The sequence below is a fragment of the Acinonyx jubatus genome, chromosome C1 (assembly GCF_027475565.1).
Source record: "Acinonyx jubatus isolate Ajub_Pintada_27869175 chromosome C1, VMU_Ajub_asm_v1.0, whole genome shotgun sequence".
In the NCBI taxonomy this organism is placed as follows: Eukaryota; Metazoa; Chordata; class Mammalia; order Carnivora; family Felidae; genus Acinonyx; species Acinonyx jubatus.
In genome coordinates this window covers 95918869-95943033 of record NC_069381.1, presented here as the reverse complement: position 1 = coordinate 95943033, position 24165 = coordinate 95918869, and the positions used below count along the sequence as shown (strand labels likewise).

The 24165-nt window shown below is 51.7% G+C and overlaps 1 protein-coding gene and 1 long non-coding RNA gene across 15 annotated transcripts in view; one reads left to right on the top strand and one right to left on the bottom strand.

Moving 5' to 3' along the window:
- Nucleotides 1-24165, bottom strand: part of LOC113599179 (uncharacterized) — a 122890-nt gene that overhangs the window by 23093 nt on the left and 75632 nt on the right. For 7 of the 8 annotated variants that reach the window (XR_003419897.2, XR_008295157.1, XR_008295154.1 and 4 more), the window contains one exon: nt 77-251. This is a non-coding gene — a long non-coding RNA (uncharacterized LOC113599179). Of the gene's footprint in view, nt 1-76; nt 252-2327; nt 2520-24165 lie in introns of all 8 variants that reach the window. The other variant, XR_003419898.2, reaches the window with a different exon arrangement.
- Nucleotides 1-24165, top strand: part of SYT6 (synaptotagmin 6) — a 61090-nt gene that overhangs the window by 33607 nt on the left and 3318 nt on the right. For 3 of the 7 annotated variants that reach the window (XR_008295149.1, XR_008295150.1, XR_008295151.1), the window contains exons 4-6: nt 12946-13066; nt 17693-17864; nt 19062-23021. Coding sequence is in view for 2 of the 7 variants with exons in the window: in XM_027058287.2 (XP_026914088.1) it covers nt 12946-13066; nt 17693-17864; nt 19062-19212 (444 nt within the window). In the remaining 5 variants the exon portion in view is untranslated. The remainder of the gene's footprint in view (nt 1-12945; nt 13067-17692; nt 17865-19061; nt 23022-24165) is intronic. The other 4 variants (XR_003419896.2, XR_001429376.3, XM_027058288.2 and 1 more) reach the window with 4 other exon arrangements.

Genomic DNA, 24165 nt, shown 5'->3' with positions numbered 1-24165 from the left:
GCCACCAGGTGGGTTTTGGTCAGCCTGCCCAGAGGCTGCAGGGCTGGGAATTGAGGTTTACAGACTGCATGCTTACCTCATGTGCATTGTGGTTTTTCTACTAGCAGCTGGTAGTTCTACTGTGTGGTCTCCTCGTACGCCTCCAACTCTGGGACTCAGAGCAGCTGCCCTGTAGGAACTCACCCTGAGGATGGCTGATGCTCACGGTCAGACAAGGTCAGAGAAGTTCGATGACTTTCACAGTCATGCAGCTGGAAAACAGAAGAGCGGGGACTTGAACCCAAGGTTCTGCCCCAAACCCCATGTATTCCCCCACTCCCCCACCCCCACCAGGGCTGTTTATACGAATTCTCTTGAAACAGACTAGTGATTCCCTCCCCTCTCGTTGGATGAAGAGCCAAGACCCCAGCTTCCCACCAGACCCCCAGTTGAGAGTTCTTTGTTGATTATTGTGGGTCTCCATGAGGAGCATTAAAATGCCTGGAAGCTTTAGAAGACCGAGGAAACTGAATTTCTTGGCTTTGGAGAAGATAATTCAGTGAAAATTGAGATAATCTTCCAGACTTTGAAGGTGTAATGTCTGCATCATGGTGAAATAGTAGGTGGGAACTGGGAAGGAAGGGCATACATGCATTGGACATCAGGAGAATTTCCTGAGTTCCAGGATGGTGGACCACTGGGAAAAGTATGAGTGATATTTTCAAAAGAGGGCTCCATTGTTCAGTTTAGTGTCGTCCTGTTTAGAAGCTAGGACTGGATGAGTTGACCAATCACTTGTGGTTTCTCTTGCTGCCTAGAGACATGTGATTGGGGTTGTCTTCCTTACATCTGCAAAGATTCCTCATCAAGGGGATGAATCCCCACATAGGACACCTGCAACTCTCCCAAGAAGCCCACAGGGACTGCAAACCACCCCCGACCCCCGCCCCAAAACCTAAGGAAGCAAGAAAATGAAAGTGAAGAAAATACCTTCCATTCTGCAGGAGACAAACTTCTTCATATAAAGGTTTCCCCCCACCCCCACCCCTTCCACCAGTCTTGGTGTCTGCACCCTGGAGAAGCTCAGGTGGGAAGATCTGTGCAGAGAGAGTGTAGGGTCCTTGCATGGAGACCAGAACTTCCGGCCCAGGGGTTCTGCCTGCCACTGGCCCAGCTTCCTCCTCTCCCAACCTTCTCCCGGACACGAGACAGTGTCCGGGGGGGCAACTGAGTACCTCATGAGACGTTGACGTACAGGTGCATTTTGTGACGAATGGCAGGCTGAGGGCAGGGGGGCAGCACTGGCTGGTTTAAGTGCTCATGAGATGGATCCCCTCACAATCTGTAATGTTGGCTGACACCACCCACTTGTCTCCTTTCTAGAGGAAGCAGCAGAAGGAGGTACCAGAACAACTGGAAGTTTCACGTTCAAGGCCCAGATAGGTCCTTAGCCCACCTGGTCCTTAACAGCCCGGAGCAGAAGGTAGGGTGGAAGGGAGTTAGTGGTGCACGCACAGTTCCAGAGGAGGCTCAGTGACATGGTGGAGAAGAGCAAGGTCGTTAGAGTCGACAGACAGGAGTCTAAAATCCAGACTTGGTCAATCACTCCAAGAGCTTAGGCAAGTTACTTAACCTCTCTGAACCTCAAGATGGCAATGATTATGGGCTTCTCCGAGGAATGTGGTATGAATGAGATGAAGTAGATGTATGTTAAGTATCCAGGGGCTCCATATCTCTTAGTCTCCTTCTCTCTTGACTTTGGCTTTGATCACCAAAATAAGTAGGTTAAAGGAAGTCGAAGCAACTTCAAAATCCTGGCCAGAGTGTGCATTCTCAACTGGTTCTTCTAAATGGAAAAGGCAGTGGTTCTCACCCTGGTGAGGGTGGGGCCTGATAATTTTCCATCTCTGGCAAGTTCCTAATGGTGTTGATGCTGTTGGCCAGGGAAACACACTTGGAAAACTACTACAATTGGAGTATTTACAGAATAGTGTCAGACATTTTTAAAACCCTATCCAGGTTTCCTAAACTCTCTAAGTTTGGGGGGAAGCATCTTCTTGTTAAAATTTAGCTATCCAGTGTACCTATGGTGCGTCAAGAAAAGGTAAAGAGGGAGAGTGAGCACGCCACCCCAGGAGGATCTGGCATGGCTTTGATCCATCAGAACCCTTGTTTGCACCCAACAAAAGAGAGCCCTTTCATCATCCTAACTTTAGTTTGGCGGCATTGATATTGAATGACGCTGGTTATGTTCCACGCCACCGCGATTCTACTAGGGTTTGATCCAGGGCAGCCTCAGAATCCCCTCAATTGCCTTATGTTGCAAACTGAGGATACGTAATAATCACCTGGGAAGCTTCTCAGCCACCCACACATCCATGCCCCAACTTCGGAGGTTCTCTCAGTAGGTCTTGGGCACAGCTCAAGAATCAAGCCTCCACTTCCCCCAAGGGAGGTCCAACACAGGAGATTCCCGTGGTTCCTCAGACCACACGCTGAGGCTCAACCCTGGAGCCGTCTCGTCACCCGCAGGGATACTCCTGGACAGACCAGAGGCTGAAGTTAACAAAGGGTGGTCCACTCCTCACACCAGCCCTTTTCACCACCTTCCTAACCAGGTGCATCCCACACAGCTAGGTTGTTCATTCATTCAACAAATATTTGGTGAGTGTGTTACATACCAGGCACTGTGCTCAGTCCTGGGAATATAGCGGTGAGTAAAATATAGAGCCAAGACCAGGGTACGGGAAACAAGGTACCTAGGGGGCAAAATTTAAGGAGGCCCACGTTCTTGGAGGCATGCATGAACCTCCTTCACTTTTCTACCCTGGGCACCTGGTTTGCCTCACTCCGGTCCCACTCTTGGTAAAACAGATCCCCTCCCTGTCCTTCGGGAACACACAGTCCAGAGCGGGGTGTGGCTTTGGAGGAAGAGGCCTGAGGGATGCCATGTGAAGACTTGGGGGAAAGAATGGTCAAATGGAGAGAGCAGAATACGCAGTCCTGGGAACAGGGAGACCCTGGAATATTTCAGCTCTTCTGGGAGGGTGAGGAGGAAGGCTTGAACTCTAATCAGGTAGGGCCCTATGGGTCTTGGCAAGTGTTCTGGATTTTTTTTCCCAGTGCAAGGGGGAGCCATTGGAGGGTTTTAAACAAAGGAGTGACGTGCTTCACCTTATAATTTTGAAAGAGTACTCGCCGCCATGTGGAAAGTGGGGCAGGTGAACACAGGGAAGCAGAGAGGTCTGTTAGGAGGTGGCTGTGATTAGGCAGATGAGAGGTGGTTTTGCCCTTGGAGACGGAGAGAAGGGGCAGGCTTGAGACTGAATTTGGAGGTGGCATTGGCAGGGCTCGGTGGTGAGCTACTTGTACAGGAGAGAGGAAGGCAAGCATCGACAATATTGCCTCGTTTCTGGTTTGAGCAGCTGGGTGGATGGAGGCGCCATTTGCCAAGTTAGGCAGAAACAGAAGAGGATGTAAATGGCAGATCAAAGTCCACCTTTGAGCATCTGAGAGATTTTAGATTTCTGTGAGACATCCACATGGAGATGTCAGGTGGGATGTATGAGTCTGGAGTCTAGAAGAGAGGTCCATGAGGGGCCATACATTTGGGAGTCCTGAGAATAGAAATGGGCATTAACATTACGGTTGATCAGAGAGAGAGAGTGTGTGTGTTTAGAAGTGCACTGTTTAGAGGCAGGGATGGGAGGATCCTGCTGCTACTGGGAGGGAGAAGCCAGAGGAGTGGGAGAATGGAAGGAAGTGGTGGTCCAGAGCGGGATGGCCAACCGCAGGGAAGGCTGCAAACAGAACAGCCACACCCTGGTAAGACCAACAGATTCCTGCGTGTTGGAGCAGGAATGGGTGAAGCCCTCCACCCTCCGGTCAATGAGGAAGATAAAGCCCCTGTCACTGGCTCTTCAAGTATGTGCCCTTGGCTGCAACCAAAGCCCTGCCGGTTTGGCATCCCCCAGAGGACCTATTTACAGACATGCCCCTCAGCTGCTCCAGGAGACTAACCCCCTGGGACCAGGGCATCTCCCCTCCTGCTGAGAGCCCCTGTTGCCACTGCCCTGCCCGGGGCAGAGATCAGATCACTCACTGCTGAGATGCCCACCCTTCCCGGGGGAAACTGACAGCTGTTTGACAGCCACACAGCAGGACAACTGGAGGCAAGAAATGAAGACAGATTCTCATCGTTAACTTCATTAATGTGCCATTTATTCCTCTGTCTCATTAATGAAGTGCCAGTGGAAGGACCAGAGTGGGGGCCCTGGCCTCCCGTAGACAAGCACCCATGGAGCAGACTTTCCAGCTTGACCAGGCATTGCCTCCCTCTCTTCTAGAACTTCCCCAAATTCTGCTCTCCTCAAGCTCCTTCCACCCCCTCGCAGCCCCTCTCCCTCTCCGCCCACCTTTTAAAAAGTCATTAGGAAGAGATCTGTACCTCCCAGTGTGATTCTGACTCACGGATATTTGCCCAAAAGTAATGGTGCATGTGAAACACTAAACCTCTTTTCAAGGGCAGGTTCACGAAGGAGAGGCTGAGAAAAAGTTTGCTAAATAAAACCATCTGTTTCCCTGAAGATGCGCAGATACAGTAACATTTGCCTCCTGCTGATGTACTTTAATCTCTCGAAGGTCCCAGAGACCCAGCCCAGCCCACGGATCTCACCTACTTCCTCCCACGTGCCCCACGAAAGCTGGAGAGTCTCCCTCCTCCCGGGGGCCATCCCTGGCTCTCAGGGTCTATGCCACACCACAGGCTGCAGCTGGAGTCCGTGGAGTTCATTTAAGGCACCTCTATCCTGCCAGACCATTTATTCATATTGCTGCAAAGGCCTTGGAGCAGAAAGCACTTGAGAGAAAAAGAAGGCAGGGATGGAACCCAGAACAAATGGACCCTGCCCCACAGGGAGCCGGTGCATCCCAGCCCTCACATCCGCCTTTCCACCTCGGCTACCCCCAGCATTCTCCCCAAAGCCCTGGAGCCCAGGCCTGAGGAGGGGCCAGGCCCAGCGCTCACAGCGGGAATCCTGGCAGCACCAGGAAGAAGCGCCCCACCCCCTTGGCTTCCAGCAGAGAGTGGAGTCAGCCCTGGGGTGCTGGGCGGCACGGTGTCAGTCTCTTCTCTCCTCCCCTGCAGCCGGTCACTAGAACCTGCTGACTATGTCTCAGAAACGCCTTGCCTCTGCTTCAAGGCATTTGTAACACTTGATCCCAGGCCTTTAGACCCAGGGGCGATGGGGACCCCCAAGCCAGACCAGGGGAGTGAGGGGGAAGCAATGCAAGAGGAGGGAACAGAACAGCTGGCCAGGAAAGACAAGTGTCATCCAGGACCATCAGAGGTAGGGACAGATTGTTACAGGCAGTGGAAAGAACCGGGCCAAAGCATGGAGGTGCAAAAGCATCTGGAGGGTTTGGGGAAGTAGGGAGTCATGGGGAGGCAGGATGGTGGGGTGGCTAAAACTGTGGGCTCTAGAGCCCGGCTGCCTGGGTTCAGACCTCAGCTCTGCCATTTACTGGCTGTGTGTCCTTGGGCCAGTTGCATAGCCTTTCTGTGCTTCAGTCTCCCCGTGTAGATAATGGGGACAATAATGGTGACTATCTTGTAGGCTTACATGAGGATTATATGGCTTAATATGTTTAAGCGCTTGGGACAGATTGGCCCATATTACGGCACCTGAACTAGAATGGCTGGCACAAAAAAAAAAAGGCAAGGGCCAAATCATGAAGAAAGTTGAATGCTACTCGATTCTGCATTTTGTTAATCGATTGCTAATCGATTCTGCTACTCGATTTTCAGGCTGATTCCCAGAAGCTCAAGGAGGTAGGCTGAGGGGCTGAAGGTAGGAGCCCTGTGTGCCCAGGCTCCGAGCCACTGTTTATCTGTTGTATATATTTGTGCTTCTGGATTAAGAAGAGGTTTTCCAGTTCCAGAATGGATTGAAATGGGGAACCATTGGAGGATTCGGAGCAGGCGAATGGCCCCCCATTTACAGCAAGGAGGGATATCAGAGGATAGGCAAGTGGAGGTGGGGGTCAGAAAGCTCGGAGGTCCAGGCGAGAGGCGGCGTGGGTCAGAGCGAAGGTTGTGCAGAGGGGAGGGGAAGAGAGGCCCCAGAGTCTGGGGACACTTGGAAGGCAGAACAGCGTGTACAACTGGGTATGGATCCTGCAGGAGGGCGTGTAAGCTTGCTCTCTGGCTTGCTGTCTCCCCCTGCGCTCCTTTCTCCAAAGCCTCCTGAGGTCTCTGCTTTTCTCAGGGAATAAAATGTAAACATCTTTCAAGGCCTCTGAGATCTCGCCCTGCCTCCCTTGGCTCCCCCCCAACTCTTCCCCTGCCCTGTCCTGGTCCCCGCTGCTCTCCAGCTCAGCTGCCCCGAACCAGTGTGTCCAGACCCACGGCATGCCTCGCGGTCTCCTCGTCTTCCTCGTGGCTGGCCACCCCTTCCCTCTTTCCGGTCTGATGGCCTTTCCAGCCACTCTGTCTAAAGTGCCCCCCCAGCCCCCATCATGTCACAGTTTCATTCACCGCCCTCGGAGCCTCTCTTGCTTAGTTTCTTTGTGGCTCCTCTCCTAGAATACAGACTCCTGGAGGGCTGGGACCCTGTACGTTCATATCGCATATCCGTGAACGTTTAGTAGGTGGGTAACCAACGAATGACACCCATGAAATTGGTCTCCGGTGTGGGTGTCTGGATGGAAGGTGACACTGCAGACTAAGTGGGGCAGGAGCCAGGGCGGACTCCTAAGTGGGGGCCGTGAGGCGGATGGGCAGGGCCCTGCCCTGTTCCCAGCCTGCCCTGGGCTATTCCAACCCCCACCCTGCGTCTCACCCTCTAACACACAGACACTCTCGCGCTGCCTCCCTCTGCCTGGAATGTCCTCGCTTGTTTTTCTCTGCAGCAAACTCCTTTTGCTCACTTGCCAGACCCTGTGGAATATCACCCCTTCTGGGCAGTCTACCTATAACCCTGGGCAGTTTATTATTCCTTCCTCCGCTCCCCCACATCTTGCCCACACCTCTCTTAAAACACTGATCAAAGCAACATTTCTCTCCCCTGTCCCTACCGCAAGACTGTGAGGTCTTTATCATATTTGTAATTATAGAAGTAATAATTATAATAGCAGCTAATATTTTCTGAGAGCCTACTCTGTGCCAGGCACCATGCTAAGCACTTTACACAAATTAGTTCATTTAATATTAACAACAACCCTAAGAGGAAGGTACTGTTATTAGCCCCATTGTACAGATCAGGAAATTGAGACTTTGAAAGACTTTCAATTTAATGAAAGGCTTAAATAAACCGCACTGCTCATAAACATCAGAGCCAGAGTTTGGACCCAGAGCTGCCTGACTCCAAATCCATATTCTCAACCTTGTGCTCATCAGCCAGTATTTACTGAGCACATACTGTGTATCAGGCACTGGGTAAGACATGGCAGGTATGATGATGAGGAAGACTAGACCATTTCTGCCTCCAAAGAGCCCACAATCTAAAGAGAACACAGGATTCGTCACATAATCCCCACAAGCAACAGGAAAGTTATGGCGGTGACATGGGCTATGGAAGAGGAGGTCTGTGGTACTTTGGGGGCAGATCCCAGAAGAGATGGCCCAGCCCCAAGTGCCCGCCTCCACATCTGACTCAGCTCTCCCCCTCCTCCGTCCCTGATTCCCCCACCAATTCCAAGCCTCAGACCTTCGCAGAGGGATTGCTCACTAGATGTTATTCTCTACCCATCAGAGCCAGATTGGCTTCCACCCTGTCTCTCTTCCAGGCCCCCCTGCCCAAGGGTAGCTTAACAGCACTTCCTGCCCCATGCTTCAGAGATCCTTTTAGGTCTCCTGTGGCTTTCCTGAAAGGGTAGCGGATGCTTCTCTGCTGATGATGAGAGATTCAGACAAGGCACTTAATGATTAAGAGACTAGAAGTGTTCTCTAAGAGATGGGGGAGCATGGTTCTTACTCTGCCCAGCCTGGATTCCCAAGACAGACGTGGAGGCATTGACACCACTCATTGCCTCTTTGGGAGGAAGAGAAGGAGGGTAGCCCTGGAGAAGGACAAAAACACATGGGGGCAGCAGGGACTGAAGGAATGAGAGCATTTGGATCTCAAAACAAAGTTGCTGGATTCCTTGAGGCCGGCAGTGGACACAGTCAGGCACCTTTGGACCCTCCCAAGTGGCGATACTGATGTTAGGTCTTTCAGTGTGAATCCTTGGTCTTTTCTGGCTGGCAGGGAAGGATCCGAAGGCTAGAACATTTAGAACGATCATCTCATCTTACGGATTGAAGCCTAGAGATGTGAAATGACGTGCCCAAGCTCTTGTGGCTTGTTAGTGGCTGAAGAATTAAAGCCGGAGTCTCCTGACTTGTGCTTTTCCCCAGGGCAGCCCACAGATAGGAATTCTCTTCTATGCCTGGGGCTATGTGAGTGCATCAAAGGGAAGGGAATCTTCAGTGAGCTGTTGCAGACAAGAGCAATGGTGTGCAGTGGACAGGACTTGGAGAATCTTACTGCCCAGACAGTTTGCACCTAAGGACAGACTTCTCCAGGAGCCCACACCCTGACTCTCCCTATGCTGACAGCAGGTCTGCTCCCTCCAAACACCAGGACTTAAAGCCAGCTGCTACTGGGCCCGGATCCACCCTATCGGCCCATAGGTTAGTAGTCAAGAGAGCCAAGTCGGTCTCTGCCAATTTCTGGACAGCAGTGACCTCTCCATCACTGGGGAGCGCATTACCATTCAGCGGCCCTAAGGCAGCCTCCCCTGACAGCAAGTGAAGATGAAAACAATAAAGTGTGAGCTGTTCCACAGCCCCTGGTCACCCTGGTTTTATTAAAGCCAAAGTCTCAAGCATCACTAATGAGGATAAAAGGCTGGCGGGGAGCATAGGATCTGGGGCTGAAGCCTCCAGAGAAAGGGGGTGGGGCAGAACCAGGATCTGGCAAGGTGGCCCGAGGGTCCAAGCTGGGGCCCCAGCTTTCCAGAGAGGGAGGTGGCTGCCAGGAGGTGCTGACTCTGTTTGCTTGGCCCCCATCCCTCTATTTACTCAAAAGTAACCTATTTATTTTCATATCTCAGATAAGCCAGTCCTCTGCAGTGTGTGTGTGTGTGTGTGTGTGTGTGCGCAGGGGAACAGTATCTCCCTTGATACGTTGAGCCAAGAGCAGCCAATGTGCAGTCAGGCCCAATGAGGCTCAGTCACCCACAGCAGAAGGTCCTGGAACTAGCTTCTTGGCCTCTCTTTTCTCTCTTCCTGCAAGTCATGGGGGGGATCTTGGCCCGTTCCCTTTACCAGTGATGGAGAAGGAAGTTCACAGTTGGGAGCAGGGACCACGGTTGGGGTTAGGGGCCCCCACAGCATGCCGCAAACTCAGCCCTCTGCACGCTCCCCAGCTGCCACAGTCCTGTCAAGAAAGAGCACCCCTGCCGAAGAGGGGCACCCTGCTGGGTTGGTGATCCCCAGGAAGGAGCCATCCTTGGGACCAGTGCATAGAGCCCCAAATTATTCCATTTACCATGAGAGATGCCCCACACCCCAGGCCGTAAACAAATCCACTTGGACTCTCCCAAACAACACAGCCCTCGAAAGTGCCACTTTACATCGTAAGGGAGCTGCTCCCTTCAGAGGGGCCACAGGATTCCTTCTCAGGCCCTGCCTTGATTGTAACATTGACACTGAGGACCACTCTGTCTGGGGCTCTCCTGGCTGAGATACAACCATCTGTTTCTACATGCATTCATGCAGCTCCTCTCATGCTTGGCCACCTCTGAAGCTCGAGTAGGTGTAAAGCAAAGCCTGGCCCCAAAGGGCCTCCGGTCACTAGATGCTAGTGGGAGGGCACGGTGGCAGCAGAGGGGGGACTTGGTAATGCATCTGAGGGGCTCAGGGGCAGAAGGTGCTGCAGGGGTGTGTTGGGGGGGGGGGCAGAGGTGAGACATGCTCTCTGTGGGCTGGACCTTGGACGAGGACCCCTGCAAAATGCATAGGTTTGTCCAAACAGAGACAAGAAGAGGCCCACCAGTCTTGTGGAGCAGGGGGAGCGGCCTAGAAGAATAGGGAGAAATAATCAGGTGAGGAAGTAAGACAAGACCCTGTTGCTGAGGGTCCTTAATGCAAGCTAAGAAGATGGGCTTTGATTCCAGAAGTGGAACAAGGGGAGCCACTGGGGGTGTTTGAGCAGCAGCACATCTGTGTAAATCTGGCACCAGAGCACTCACTAGGCATGTGACCTCGGGCAAGCTACTTAACTTCACCAAACAGTCCTTTTCTCCTGTTTGCAGTGGGGATAATAAGAGCACGTACCTCATAGGGCTGTGGCAAGGCTTCCTGAGATCATTTGGCTTTGAAGGACTTGGCACATGGTAGCAATGCAGGAGTGTTAGTTCTCATTGCTGTCGCTGAGTCGGAAAGGCTTCTCTAGCTTTGGGCAGGAATGAACTGAGGAGGGTTATATGGGACATGAAGAGAACTGGGGGCCCCCTCGTACCTCAGTGCCTTGGTCAGAGATAGGACTTTCAGCCAGGTGCACTGGGGACCTGCTGCAGGAGGGGACCATCACGCTCCCTCGACACCATGTCGCAGGGCCGTTTCCTGTGTCTCCCTCCCTCCCTGGACTAGAGGGCTAGGGAGACAAGAGACGCCCCTGAGGGAGGTGGGGATCCTGGCACCTTATTTTAACTGGTGACACCCTACTAGACTGTGTGCGTGTTGAGGGGGGGACTTTCTACTCTCCACAAAGCACAGTGCTTCCGGCAGGTTCTTGGTCAACGTGAACTGACAAACAAATGGACAGCTGCAGGAAGCTGTGGTGTAAGGTCTAGAGGACCCAGGGTCACCCTGAGGTGCTTCCTCAGTGAGCTGGAAGGTGCTCCAGGATGGAGTGAGTGTAAGGAGCACTCTCCTAAGAGTCGGGAGTCCCGCTGTATCTCCCACCAGCTGTGTAAGCCTGGGCAGAGCTCTGAGATGGGAGTTTGAACCCTGAGCTCTCCGTCTGCGAAGTGGAGGGGATGGTGACAGCACTCCCTGCCTTGCAGAGTTCCTGCAAACACAGGAGCTGGTGGGTGTTGGTCTGGGGTTGCTGGGTCCTTGGTGCCACAGGGTTCTGTGTGCTGGAGGGGGTCCCGCCTCTCCAGGGTGTCCAGCTCTGCCCCAGCCAGACCCCCTCCTTCTGCTACTCTGGGATTTAATTGTGGGGCGAGTAAAATTACCAAGACAAATCTTGGGCTAGGGCAAGGTTCCATCTAGAGGAGGGCATGGGGCCCACAAGCTCGGGAAGGGGTTGGGAGTGTCTTACGTTATTCTCCAGTTGGGCCCAGGTATCAGGTGTCTCTAGGAGTGCACAGTCAAGGGGAGTTCTTTGTCAAAAGGGACAAAAGCCTTGCTGTCATCCTTGACTGCTCTCCTTCTCATAAGTGCCCTCCTCAAGGAGGCCCTCCCTGGCCAGCCTGTCTAAAACGTCAAGAGCTATGGCTTCCCCGACGAACATTAACTATCTCCTTTACCTGCCTTACTTTTTCCTCCTTGATACTTTTTTTTTTAAGTTTTTATTTATTTTAAGAGAGAGAACACGTGCATGACCGGGGGGGGGGGGGGAGCAGGGGGAACGGAGAGAGTGGGAGACAGAGAATCCCAAGCTGTCAGCGCAGAGCTGGACAAAGGGCTCACGCCCACGAACTGTGAGATCATGACCTGAGCCGAAATCAAGAGTTGAATGCTCAACCCCCTGAGCCACCCGGGCACCCTTCTCCTTGGTACTTTTTACTGACTTATTTACCTTTGTTTCCTGTCCTTTACCCAAGTAAAAATGTAAGCTCCGTGAGGGCAGGGGTTTTTGTGCATTTTGTTCTTTCCCAGAACAACACCCCGCACACAGCAGGTGCTCAGCGAACATTTGTTGACTGAACGAATGACTGAAGGAGCGGATGGCCCCATCTGAGATCAGAGCCACCCCCCCAAACCCTGCCTTCCTCCTCCACCTGGGGCGGGGGGGGGGGGGGGGGCACCAGGCCAGCCCCAGGGCCTCAGGGCAGGTTTCAGAGCAACAGCATTCTCCTTCATCAAGTGGGGGGCAAGAAGAGGAAGCAGTCCAGGAAGAACTATGTAACTGACAGACAGACGTCTTTACCCTGTTTGAAGTTTTCCTCTTCCCTGTTGCTCAGAAACTTCCTAGGATTAGGACCCCTAGGAGAGACAGCAGAGCGTGTACTCTCCTGGGGTCGTTTTTGAAGGATGACCACATTTAAGGAAAAAGGACAAGGTGGATCCAAGACCTGGCACAAACCTGGGACGGGGAGTGTACACCCCTCGGTCTGCGGCATGGCCAGCTCTGGGCTCGAATTCCAGAATTCCCAGAAGGCCAGAATGGCCAGAGTGAGGTCGCGATCCCTTGTGTTTCCACACTGAGGCCTGGAGGCGAGAGAGCTGGGTGGGTCTCCAGACAGGCGAGGAAGTGGAGGGACTGGTGAGGAACAGCTGAGCTGAGGGCTGGAAGCAGACATGCTGGGAGAGAGCACCGGATGGCCGAGGTGGGTCTTGTGCAGGACACAGTCACGACCGCGAGCCAGGCAAGGGGCTGGGGTGCGGAGTCAAGGGGACCAGTGACTCAGAAGGGCGAGCTGGAAGGGAACAGGGCCGGGCCACAGAGGGGCTGCTGGTCCCGAGGCTGCAGCTGAGGGGCACATGCAGGGCCAGTCAGGACAAAGCAGGACCCTGAGGTCCTTCCAGAATCCGAGCAGAGTTCAGAAGGAACAATGAAGGGGGCAAATTCTACTGAAGAGGCAATATCGTGATCGTTTAGTCCCAGCTACTCCCAGCATGGAGGCCAGACCCTCGGGTCCGACAGACATAGCAGTCTGCCTCGAAGAACATTCTCCTGGGCCCCAGAGTGGCCTGCAGCAACTTCCCAGGGGCCTGTGCACCCTTCATCTGCCCTCTCGTCTGCTTCTTTGCAGGAAAGCGTGGACCTGGGAGAGATCATGTTCTCGCTGTGCTACCTGCCCACAGCAGGCAGGCTCACCCTCACAGTGATCAAATGTCGGAACCTCAAGGCGATGGACATTACAGGCTATTCAGGTACCTCTCCTACCCAAGTGGTCTGCCATGTGGCCTTCCGGCCACCCAGACATTAGGACTTGGAAAGGTGTTTAGAGAGAAGGGAGAACTATCAGTGTTCTTTTTTTTAAATGTTTATTTTTGAGAGAGAGATAGAGACAGAGAGCACGAGCGGGAAGGGGCAGAGAGAGAGGGAGACACAGAATCCGAAGCAGGCTCCAGGCTCTGAGCTGTCAGCACAGAGCCCGACATGAACCCTGAGACTGTGACCTGAGCTAAAGTCAGATGCTCAACCTACTGAGCCACGCAGGTGCCCGGAACCGTCAGTGTTCTTAGAAGAGAAGCCCCAACTCTGGACTTGAATTCCAGTTCTGCCACTCCCTTGCTGTGCAATGCTTTGATTTTCTAATCTGAAAAAAGAACTTACACAGTTTGCTTGAAGGATAAACGTGTTGATTCATGTTAAGTCCTTACAGTTGTGCCAGACACGCAATAAGCACTCAGTAGATATTAGCTACTCCCATCGCTCTTTCCCTCAGGAGGCAGAGAATAAGGAATAAACACAGTAGGAGAAAAAAAAATAAATAAGGAAAATTTTTCTAGTTATAGGAGGCCCCAGGACTTTGAAGGGTTATGTCAAGTTTGAGTGTGTAAATGTTTGGAGGTCCGCACAGCCCTGTGGCGGCCCCGAAGACCTAGTCAAAGGAGCGAGGCCACTGAAAAGCAAAGTGCATTTGTATTTGAGTTTTTCCTGCAGGGCTCCTGGCCCCAGCCTCAGTGCCAGGAGAGCTGCTAAGTAGAGCAGGAAGCATGAGTCCTCTTCCAGAAACCGAGGAAATGCTTGCTTGGGGCAGCTATAGAGACAGGTCCTTTCCCATGACAACGTTGTTGTCAGAGAAGGTATTTGAGTTTTGATAAAGCAGAGGAGTAGCGTGGGTCCCAGGAGCCTCCTTCCCTCATCTGCTCAAATTAGCCCGAGAAGCGAAATGGGGTGAAGTGTCCCAAAGAGCAGACTTACAGAACAGTCTGAGCTGCGCTCAGAGTTACAAATGGAGGAAAAGGCTTGTTTTCCAAGACCCATCACCCAAGAGGCGCTTGTGATGAATCTGGTTTCCAGTGGAAAACCACTCCAGAGGTGCCTCTGAACCTGGGTGGGAGTATACGGGAGATTTTCGCTTTTATCCATTAATTATTTGTTTCCTGGAAAACTCCTTAGTATTGTCACAGGGGCCATAAAGAGGGGACGGTCCAGCCGCAAACATCTGTGCCCAGGTGCAACCTGGTGTAGGTAGAAGAAGATGAGGTATTAGACCCCGAAAAATGAGGCTTTGAGGAAAGACGGTTGGAAAACACTGAAGTAATGTGTACTTCTTGCCGCTCTGAATCCTTCGGAGCCTCTGCTCCCAGCCTCCACTGTCTCTGGGCGGCACTCATGTCTTCCAGACCAAAAGCTCCCCAAGATGTCACCCACCCTAATGCCTCTCCTTCCACTGAAGCTACCACTGCTCTTCGCAGGGTGGGGGGCGGGGGGGGTGGGAGTTGTGGTGAGAAGCTTAAAGAGCCTCTCCCGACATGTGAAAAGCTCTTAGGTCCCAGCAAGCCAGCTTCCTCCAAAAATACAGCCGATGTAGATTTCATTTTAATATCAAAATAAGTGCGTGCCAGGGACAGGAATTCACCGAGGACTCTCCAGCCTGCTGAGGGAAATAGGATTTTGCTGCCTAAGTCCCCACACTATCTTCTCCGGTGTAATTAAATTGATGTGCTAGAGAGAGAGCTTATGCTGAAGCCACTGAGGTAATCATAACGGCCGTTCCACATCAGAAGGTTGTGGGGGAGAGATTTTTTTCTCACACCAAATCCTAATCCCCCTCTCGCAACTGACCCCCTTTGCCACCTGGGTTTGGAATCTGGCATTAAATCTCAACTTGACACGGAACATTCAGGGGTCCTCTTTTTGTCAGAGATTTCTGTCTATTTGGTTCACAGATGTAAGCAAATGTCTGGAACGGTGCATGGCAACACAATAGGCATTGCATAAATATGCTTTGAATGAGTGACTGAATGAATATGTAGCATGAGGAGCCTTGTCAGCAGGTGATACCGTGGGGGCATACGTGGCAGGGGCCTCTCAGCCTAGATCTCCTGTTTTTGAGGATGAGTTTGAGGTTGCCGTCAGCTCAGACTGCTTTGATATTGGACTAAACCAGGGGGCAAATAGAGTTTATTGCCTGTTCTTGATTTCTATGCCATCGACCCCTGAACCCATGGGTCTTCCTATTCTCCTTGATTTTAACCAGTCATGAACCAATTCTCTAAGCCCATACACTGCAATGATGACAATGAAAATAACACAGAATAATAAGGGTCCGGATGCCACAAAACCCACCCATCTCCACCACATCCGGTCTGTACTGATTTGAGTCTAGTGGTTTAAAATGTAAACTTTGGAGACAGACAGACCTAGGTTCAAACCTGAGGCAAGTTCCTTAATCTCTCTCGCCTCAATTCCCCTACCTATAAAAGGGGGTGAAGATGATAAATATTTTATGGGGGTGGGGGGAAGTTTAAAACACATGATGTACATAAATCTCAGCACAGTGTCTGGTAAATGCTGGACTATGATGGCTCTCACGACAACGAGGCTGAAATACACTGCCAGCCTTCATGCTCTCTCCCTCAGCTGCACAGCACATCAGAGGCTGTTAGAGAGGAAACAACTTCCAAGGTCTTGTGGAGCCAGCACTCCACTAGAAGCCACAAATTTTTGCCCCAGAGAATCCAAAGGAACAGTCATCTCTCCGCTTAGCCTCTTGGACGGTCATAAGATTGATGATTTCTTCAAGGGAAATACACCCACTGAAATTTGTAAATGGACATACCTCGGAGGGGTAAACAGAGTTGGGGAAAGAAGCTGAGAATCTCCCAGTCGGTAATAAGCATTTGCCTAGTGGCCATTGGGACAGGTGGCTCTGCCATATTTTTCCAAGCCTGGTGACATGGGAATCTGTTGTCTAGGAGGTACATGGAAATGGGCGTGGCAGGCAACAAGCCAGCACTTGAACAGCCTCAAGCCTGAAGACACTTTCCAGGGCAGTGTATACCTTATGGAGTCTAGAAGTTGCCACGTTAATGACAGGTCTTGGGGCAAGCTTTCCTACCTGACCGCCTGGACCTGAACACTGTCCTGGGCACATCCCTAGACAACAGAGCCTATAGAAACCAGAAAGCTGTCTCACAGAGGTTCTAGGAACTCTGCCTTCCTTTTTACTGAAAACATCCCCAAGAGAGGGCCCTTCCAAACGGGCCACTGGAGACAGTGGGTTGATTAAACACCTACTGTTTAATCATGGTCCCCCCAGAGCCCCCATAAACCTAAGTGCCCCCAAGGTTAAGGCATAGCTGCCGCTGTCACATTGGTTAATCGGCTCTCTCTAGCTTCTGCATGGTGAGGTGCCCCAGCTGCCCCCTGAGCGATGCCCGGGGAGCCTGAGGGCCTGGTGGGTGCTCAGGTGCCCAGGAGATAGAACTGCATGCCTGTGCATCAAGGCGCCAGGCAGTGGCTGGTTGGCCCACAGCTGCTGACAGATTCACATGAACCCTGGCTTCTGGGCAAGAAGGTGTCTCGGCACATCAGCGTCTCAAAAGCTGTTATTACCTGTGAGTTGCCCTCCCGTTTCTTGAGCTGTGCGGCATAAATAACAATTATGATGGTGTCTAAGACACCTGTGCTATGAGATACAATAGGTGTCACTTCACTTGGATGAGTGGAAAATTTCAGGGTAGAAGGATGACCACAAAATACCTATTCAGAAAACGAAAGAAGAGACAGGGATGGGAGACACATGGAGGTTCAGTAAAAAGACATCTCCTCTGGGGATGGAGAGAATCCAAGATCCCCCTGAGAAATGAAATGTCAACTGGTTGCCCCGAATCTCAGGAAGCCGCCTTACTCACGGCCCCCGCCACAGCCCCATCCTCCTCCTCTGCCCAGAAGTGGGCAGGAAGGGGCTTCCGGGGAAGCAGACAGCAGGGCCTTTCTTGATGCCAGCTGGAAATGAGCTTGTTGGGACAATGAGACCCATAATCCTGTTGTCAGGTGGGGAGGACAGGACCAGCGTTGTGATTGTCGCTGTTCATTTACTCTGACACGCTGCTACTCCTTGGGTGTCATCGACATCTATTTTTACTCCCTTATCCTTTGGCTAATAATGCTGACAAACCCCCAGAGAAAAGGACTCCAAGTCGGGGAAAGGAACCGAGTGCCTCGTTCAGCTTCACCACCCTTTGGAGCCAGCCGGCCATCACGGAGCTGAGATTTAGGGCCGTGATCTGCATACCCATGGGCAGGTGTCCTGTCTGATTTGAGGCCAGCTTCACCATTAGTGAAAGTCCATTAGGCACTCTCCCAATAATCCTGAGGTCGCTAAAGACTCTGTGTTTATTAAGCACGAAGTGTCCTCAGAGACAGGTGTGCTACATAAATACAAGGTGGTTTAATTATCTTAACAACCCACTGATACCATCTATGAGCAACAGTAGGTCTGTGGCTTCCGTCCCTCTGCTGCAAATGATGTTCGAGGACATCTGGTTAACATGCTCCCTAACATGCCCCTTTCCCTTCCCATCACCCCTCCACTGGCACAGATCCATATGTCAAAGTGTCCCTGCTTTGTGATGGGAGGAGACTGAAGAAGAAGAAAACGACCATAAAGAAGAACACTCTCAACCCTGTCTACAATGAAGCCATCATCTTTGACATCCCCCCAGAGAACATGGATCAAGTCAACCTGCTCATCTCGGTTATGGATTACGATCGGTAGGTGCTGGTCCCAGAGGGCCACGATTCGCTGCCCCTCACGCCCACACCAATGCAGCACAGGGTGTCCTGACCTTGTACCCTGTGGTTCAGGGCTCGGGATCCCATTGGCCTCAAATATGGCTCCACCCAAGAAGGGTGCAGAAGTTTGAGGAAGAGTGTGGATTCCCCTGAGCAGAAGCTCAAGTTTTGCTTCCCAGCAGGGCCCATTTCCATCAAGGGCCAATCTACCCGTTAGTTTCCCTGAATTTGCCCCTGACTACTCCTGTTGCTCCCCCTGCCACCAAGTCCTGTCATCTGTCCTCTAAAATGCCTCCCTCCTCTCCATTTCTGGTGCTGCTACCACTCCCACTCAGGGATGGCTGTGCAGCGTCCCAGCTGCCCCCTGCCTCCATCACGCCCTGGCTCAATCCTGCCAACACACTAGAAGCACGCCTTCCTAAAAGACTACTTTCTTTGGCACCTACCCTTCTCAAGAACCATCAATGGCTCCTGTTATATAGGCTCTTCCCCTAGCTTCTCAAGGCCTTCCAGAATCTGGACCCAACATATTTATCCTACTTAATTTCCCCTTTCTTGGATATATTTCTTCTCTTCCACTTATCCAAATCCTCTCTTCCGTCAGGGTCGGCTCAAAAATATTTTCCAACCACCCCAGCCACCATGACACCTTCTCTCCAGGTGTCACTCTAGCTGAAGGAAGAACAAAAAAACATGCAGTAAACCCTCCATCCAGGATTTTTAGCACAAGTTCTCAGGCATAGTAGGTGCTCGCTGAACATAGTTGAGTGGTGATTGATGTTCTTGCTGAGTGAATCAATCACATTCTAGCCTTTGGGGGTATGGAGAAAGAGTACTCAGAGAGGGGTGATTTATTTCCAAATGCTGAGATCTCAAGCAAGGCTGTGATGTCCTAGCAGAGTCCAATAAGGGACGAGACTTAAACTCTCCCATTCCCTAAAGTCCGGCCATCTGCCCAGCAGTTTGTCACCTTTTTCTCATCTGTCTGATTCAGTGTCCACCCAAGGAGGGTGGGCAAAGTTTCACTGCCGCCGGCACCCCGAGGCCCTGCCAAGCATCTGTTTTCAGAGCTCAGCATTCTGAGTTAGATCTGCTGGGCAGAATCCCAGCCCCCAGGACCCCCCTTTCTGACAGCGTGTCTGGTCACCAGCACCAGGCCCTTTGTTTCTCCCTCAGAGTGGGCCACAATGAGATCATAGGAGTGTGTCGTGTGGGGATCAATGCCGAAGGCCTGGGCAGGGACCACTGGAACGAGATGCTGGCGTACCCACGGAAGCCCATTGCACACTGGCACTGCTTGGTGGAGGTAAAGAAATCCTTCAAAGAGGTGGGTGAGGTCGCGCTTGGCCCTTGGCAAGTTTGCCGCATGGCAGCGTGGGCTGGAGAATGGCAGTCGGCGGCTGTACGACCTCGCCTTCGTGGGTCCTTTCCGGGGTGTGCGGGGGCTACGTGCTTCTCACCCAGTGCGGAACAGGCAGGAAGGAAATGGAGGAGGACAGTGGGAAGCTGCCTGACAAAAAGCCTCTGATGTCGAGCATATTGAAAGCGACACTGAGTTCTAAACGGAAAATTAGAACTTGGAGGAAGCCTTCCCAGCAGCTCCACTGTGCCAGGCCCAGGATGCTTTCACGAAGCCCCCGGGGCCGAGTCAGTCCTTTGGGAGAAAGCCCCAAGAGGCTGAGATCAGAACGTGGCCGTGGAAGCACTAGGTTCCCTGAGGCTCTAGCCAGGTGGTCCCAAGGCAGTCTTCATTGTCTGGATGCAGATGGCCAGAGATCAGATCCTGCCACCACGAATGCCGGTTCTCCCGTTGTTGGACGGAGTGTGGCTTCAAGGCGGCACACTGTGTGACCGCATCCTAACAGAGATATGATGGATGGAGCACTGCCCAGGAGTCCTGAGCCCTGGGCTCCAATCTTGGCCCCTTTGGCCTTGCTATATAATAATCTGGAGCCAATCATTTCTCTCAACTGCAAAGAAAATGTCCCTTCCAGTGACATTGACAGTTGGCTTCCCTTCCGCCAAACTCTGCCAATGTAAGATCCTGCTATGTATCACCCTGGTGGCTCCCAGGCCTGCTTTTTCTCAAATGGGTTGAGATGCGGGGGTCGCCAGGCGAGCTTTAAGCCTCATTTTGAGTATCTCATACCCATTTCATATCCTAAACAGCAGGTGATTGCTTGTTCATCCTAGCCTTCAAGCCTAGGAAGTCTAGAGCATAAAGTTGGAAAATCTAATGAAAAAAATAAAGCTTTAACCCTTACACCACGTGGCCCCTCAGCTGAAAAGCAGTCACCTTAAAAACAGTACAGTTGACCTTTGAACAACACGGTTTGAACTGTGTGGGTCCACTTAGGTGTGGACTTTTTTTATATATACAAATACAGTACAGTACTGTAAATGTATTTTCTCTCCCTGATGACTTTATTTAAAAAAAAATTTTTTTTTAATGTTTATTTATCTTCAAGAGAGATGGAGAGACAGAGAGCAAGCAGGGGAGGGGCCAAGAGAGAGGGAGACATAGAATCTGAAGCAGGCTCCAGGCTCTGAGCTGTCAGCACAGAGCCCGACGTGGGGCTCGAACTCATGAACTTCAGGATCATGACCTGAGCCAAAGTGGATGCTTAACCGACTGAGCCACCCAGGCGCCCCTGCAGTATGAGGTGTCTTAAGAGAGACTGGGAGCTGAGGGGATTTGGACATGTGGAATCATGTGGGGGATAGAAGGTTCTAGGAGCCAACCTAATTGATTTACCTACTCAGGTAGGCGTGCCTTCAAGGCCAGTGTGGAGAAGTAAGTCATAGACACAAAGTTCCTGGTCATCTGAGGCCTCATGTTTCTGTCTTGTGGTTTCCTTGATTCTACCACAGCTTCTGTGAAGCTTAAATGACTGAGGCCAGTCCCATCCCTCACCTCCCCGGCTCCCTTCCCCCAGGAGATCTTCTGCCTCCTCTTATCCAGAAGGCTCTGTCTACAGGGTGTGTGTGCGGTACCCACGACCAGCCTCTGCCTACTCAGGAGGCAGCTCCTAGACAGAACAGTAGGTGCCCAGAGACCACACCTGGTACCTCACTTGAATGCAGGGTTGAATCAACCAAGGGAGGGTGCCCTGCCCCCTCCCCCATTTTTAAATCCATTGGAGATACATTGAGTAGAATAAGTACACTGAAGTGTTCAGGATGGATTAGGGGGAGGGACATGTAAGCTGAGAGGTCCCTGACGGGCTGCAGGGCTTCAGGCAACTCACTGCCTCTTCTGGTTTCCCGTTTCCGGGTTGGTAAATGAGGCGGTAGGCTCCTGTCATCTCTGCTCTTCTGGAAACTCGGACCCTTAAATGATCACTAGTGGACCCAGTGAGCCCTCCCGTTGCACCACCTCAGAAAGATAACCGGCATTATAACTGGGCTGGTCTGTCCACGCAAACCGGAAGCAACCGGCCGGAGGCGGCTGGAGTTGGGGTGGGTGCAGAGTGGCACGAGGGTGCCGGGACTCGGTTCCAGAATCACTCCATGATGAATACAACCTAATTAAGCCAAAGAATTGATTCCAAGTCCCGTTTCTTTGAAAACCCTGACTCACTAGTCCAGACTACAAAAGAAAGAAAGATAAAGTGGAATCAAGCCCTTGAAAATGAATATTTGATGAGACAGTGAAGGGAAAGTAACAGTATATGGAAAACGAAAAGAGAATACATTGATTCCTATCCTTTGGGCTTACTTTTTTCTTGACCTCACACACCAAGCTCCCGAGACTGCCCCTCCCCCACTCATTATCCTACCATTTTCCGCTCAGCTGATCAGTTCTCTGTATGAAGAAGCTGAAAATGACATTCATCTTGGCAACTTAGGATTTCACCTACACTTTTAGCACCCACAGTTTGAGAATCTTTAACAAAAATGCATCTAAAAGCCTACCAGGTAGATATGAAGTAAACCCTCTTTGGGCTCACGTGATGCATCGTACTTGAACGTTTATCCCTCTCAGTCATCCTTAGAGCTCCCAGCTCGCCTCCTCGGTTCTGTGCTAGACACTGAGCAAGAACCTTGCCCCTGGAACCTGTTTCTCCCATTTCTATAGTACATAAAGAAATCTTATTCTCCAGCTCCCGGGCAGATAAATGGCATCGTCTCTGTAAAGCGCTCTCTATTTATATTGTACCTTTCTTAGAAGAGTTTCAAGCGCTGTGATCGTTCCTTTTTTATTAATGAGAACAAGAGGGCACCATACTTGCTCGCTTGTTTGGGGTTTTAAAATAAGGTTGAGGGGAACAAACTAACTGAAAAGGTATTTTTCCCTGCTGGGATGTTTTCCTGAGTAGAAATTGATTAAGCCACAGCGAGCATCCTTCTCTGGCGGGGGCTATGGCCCTCTTCTCTCTGAGCACTCCTGCCCGGTGCTGCGTATCATTGATTTCACCACACACAGAGCCCGGGTTGACCAGCAGCCTTCTCCAAGGCATTTTTATCATGGAGCACCAAGTTTAGATCAGCTTCCGGAGATTTTTAGATCTGTTGGAACGTGACCCATTTCAGAACAATAAAAGGGCTTACTGGAACACAGCCGCCCTGTGTGCCAGGGTCAGTTCTTTGCTATTTCAGAGCCGCCATGATAAGCCTGCTAGAACCATTCACTTTCCCATCGTCCACGGACCCCATCTCCCTCCTCTGTTTATCTTCATAGAAAAAATCAGGGGCTGGCAGGGGAGCGAGCGTGCCTTCTTCATTTGTCCCGGGTTAACAATTACGCTCTGTGTGACTTCTCTTTGGGCTATTACATAGAGAAAAAAAGGTACTCTGTGTAGCCACTTCGTTTTTCTCCTCTGAACTGGCCTACCAATCAGATTGTTTAGGTGGCATGCTTCCCCAGGGGAGAAGCCGGCAATTACAATGTACCTTGCACCGACATCAAAAGTCCTGGCAGAAAAGAGTACAATTCCTAAAGTAAAGGTGTGTCAAATGCAAGCATTAGTAATCATCTCGTGTCACCTTCTGGTTAGGAAACACTTGAGTCAGAGGTCACAGCGGGCTCAACAACCAGGCATTCATGTATTTAAAATATTTCACCAGGGAAACCCTCGGTTGTGATTTCATTCACGTGGATGCTGCAAGCAGAGAGACTACCACCTGGAGTTAGGAGTAAGTACCCGGTATGGACCCAAAGAGGTTAGGTTTCTTCTCACAAGTCGCATCTCCTTCCCCTGGTGTGGCCAGATGCTAAGGCGGTGGCGGAACGGAGCAGAAAGAACGCCGAGCTGGGAATGAGGAGACCTGGTTTCACATCCTGGCTCTGCCCTTGACTAGCTGTGTCTTGACTTCTCTGTGTCTTGATTCTGTTATCCGCAAGGATGAGATTCCGGACTGGATGACCCCCTGGGCCTGCCTCCAGGTCCGGCATGCTAAGCTCACTCAGATCTAGGACACGTGGCAGTGGTCATCAGTACCGGATTGTCCGGTGTTTGGCTAGTCATGAAGATCTGCTGGTTAGCCAGCACAGGGAGCACTAAGTGACCAAGTCCAGGGAAGGTGGCAGGGGCTTTCCGTAGAATTGGGAGCATGGAGGTTCTCCACTGGTCTGGGTCTCTCCTCAGCACGGTGGGTTTCCAGTAGGAAATGCTGGCTGGCAAATGGTCTGCTCCTCAGGCGGCTCAGCTCTATCTAGAAATGGCTGTGCTGTGGGGATAACTGCATCCTTCCCCAGCCCGCCCCCCGTTCATGCATAAATGCACAGCATAGCTTCTACTCGGCCCATCATTCCACGGTGGAGACCCCCAAAGTTCGGGGGAAGTGGAAGGGCTGTACTTCAGTGCCGAAGGGCCATCTCGACCCCCTCCCTCCCTGACTCTCTGGAGCACTGTCCCACGGGCACCTGGGAGAGGTCTGGGTCTTCCCAGCTCACAAGAAAGATGGAATGAGCAGTGGACACTGCCTCACTTTGAAGTTACACAGCCGCAAGACAGGTCAACAATATGCCCGGGGTCAGATCTTTGCCCAGAATGCATTGCTCCAGAATGACTGGCTTTTCAATTGAAGGAAGGGTCGAATGGCTCAGGCGCGGGTCCATTCATCCTCAGCCCTCTCCTTCACTCCATTACGCCTCATTACGTCACCGACTTTGACAGCAGGGGCAGGGTGGGGCTGAGAGGGGGCAACCTGTGAGATGGGAGAAGGAAGGGGATGCCCCAGAAAGGGGAACGGGCTGCCCCCCTCACACTGCCACCTCCTCACAAGGTGGGTGCGAATGCCCATAGGAAGCATTAAGCCTAAGAAAGAGAGCACAGAG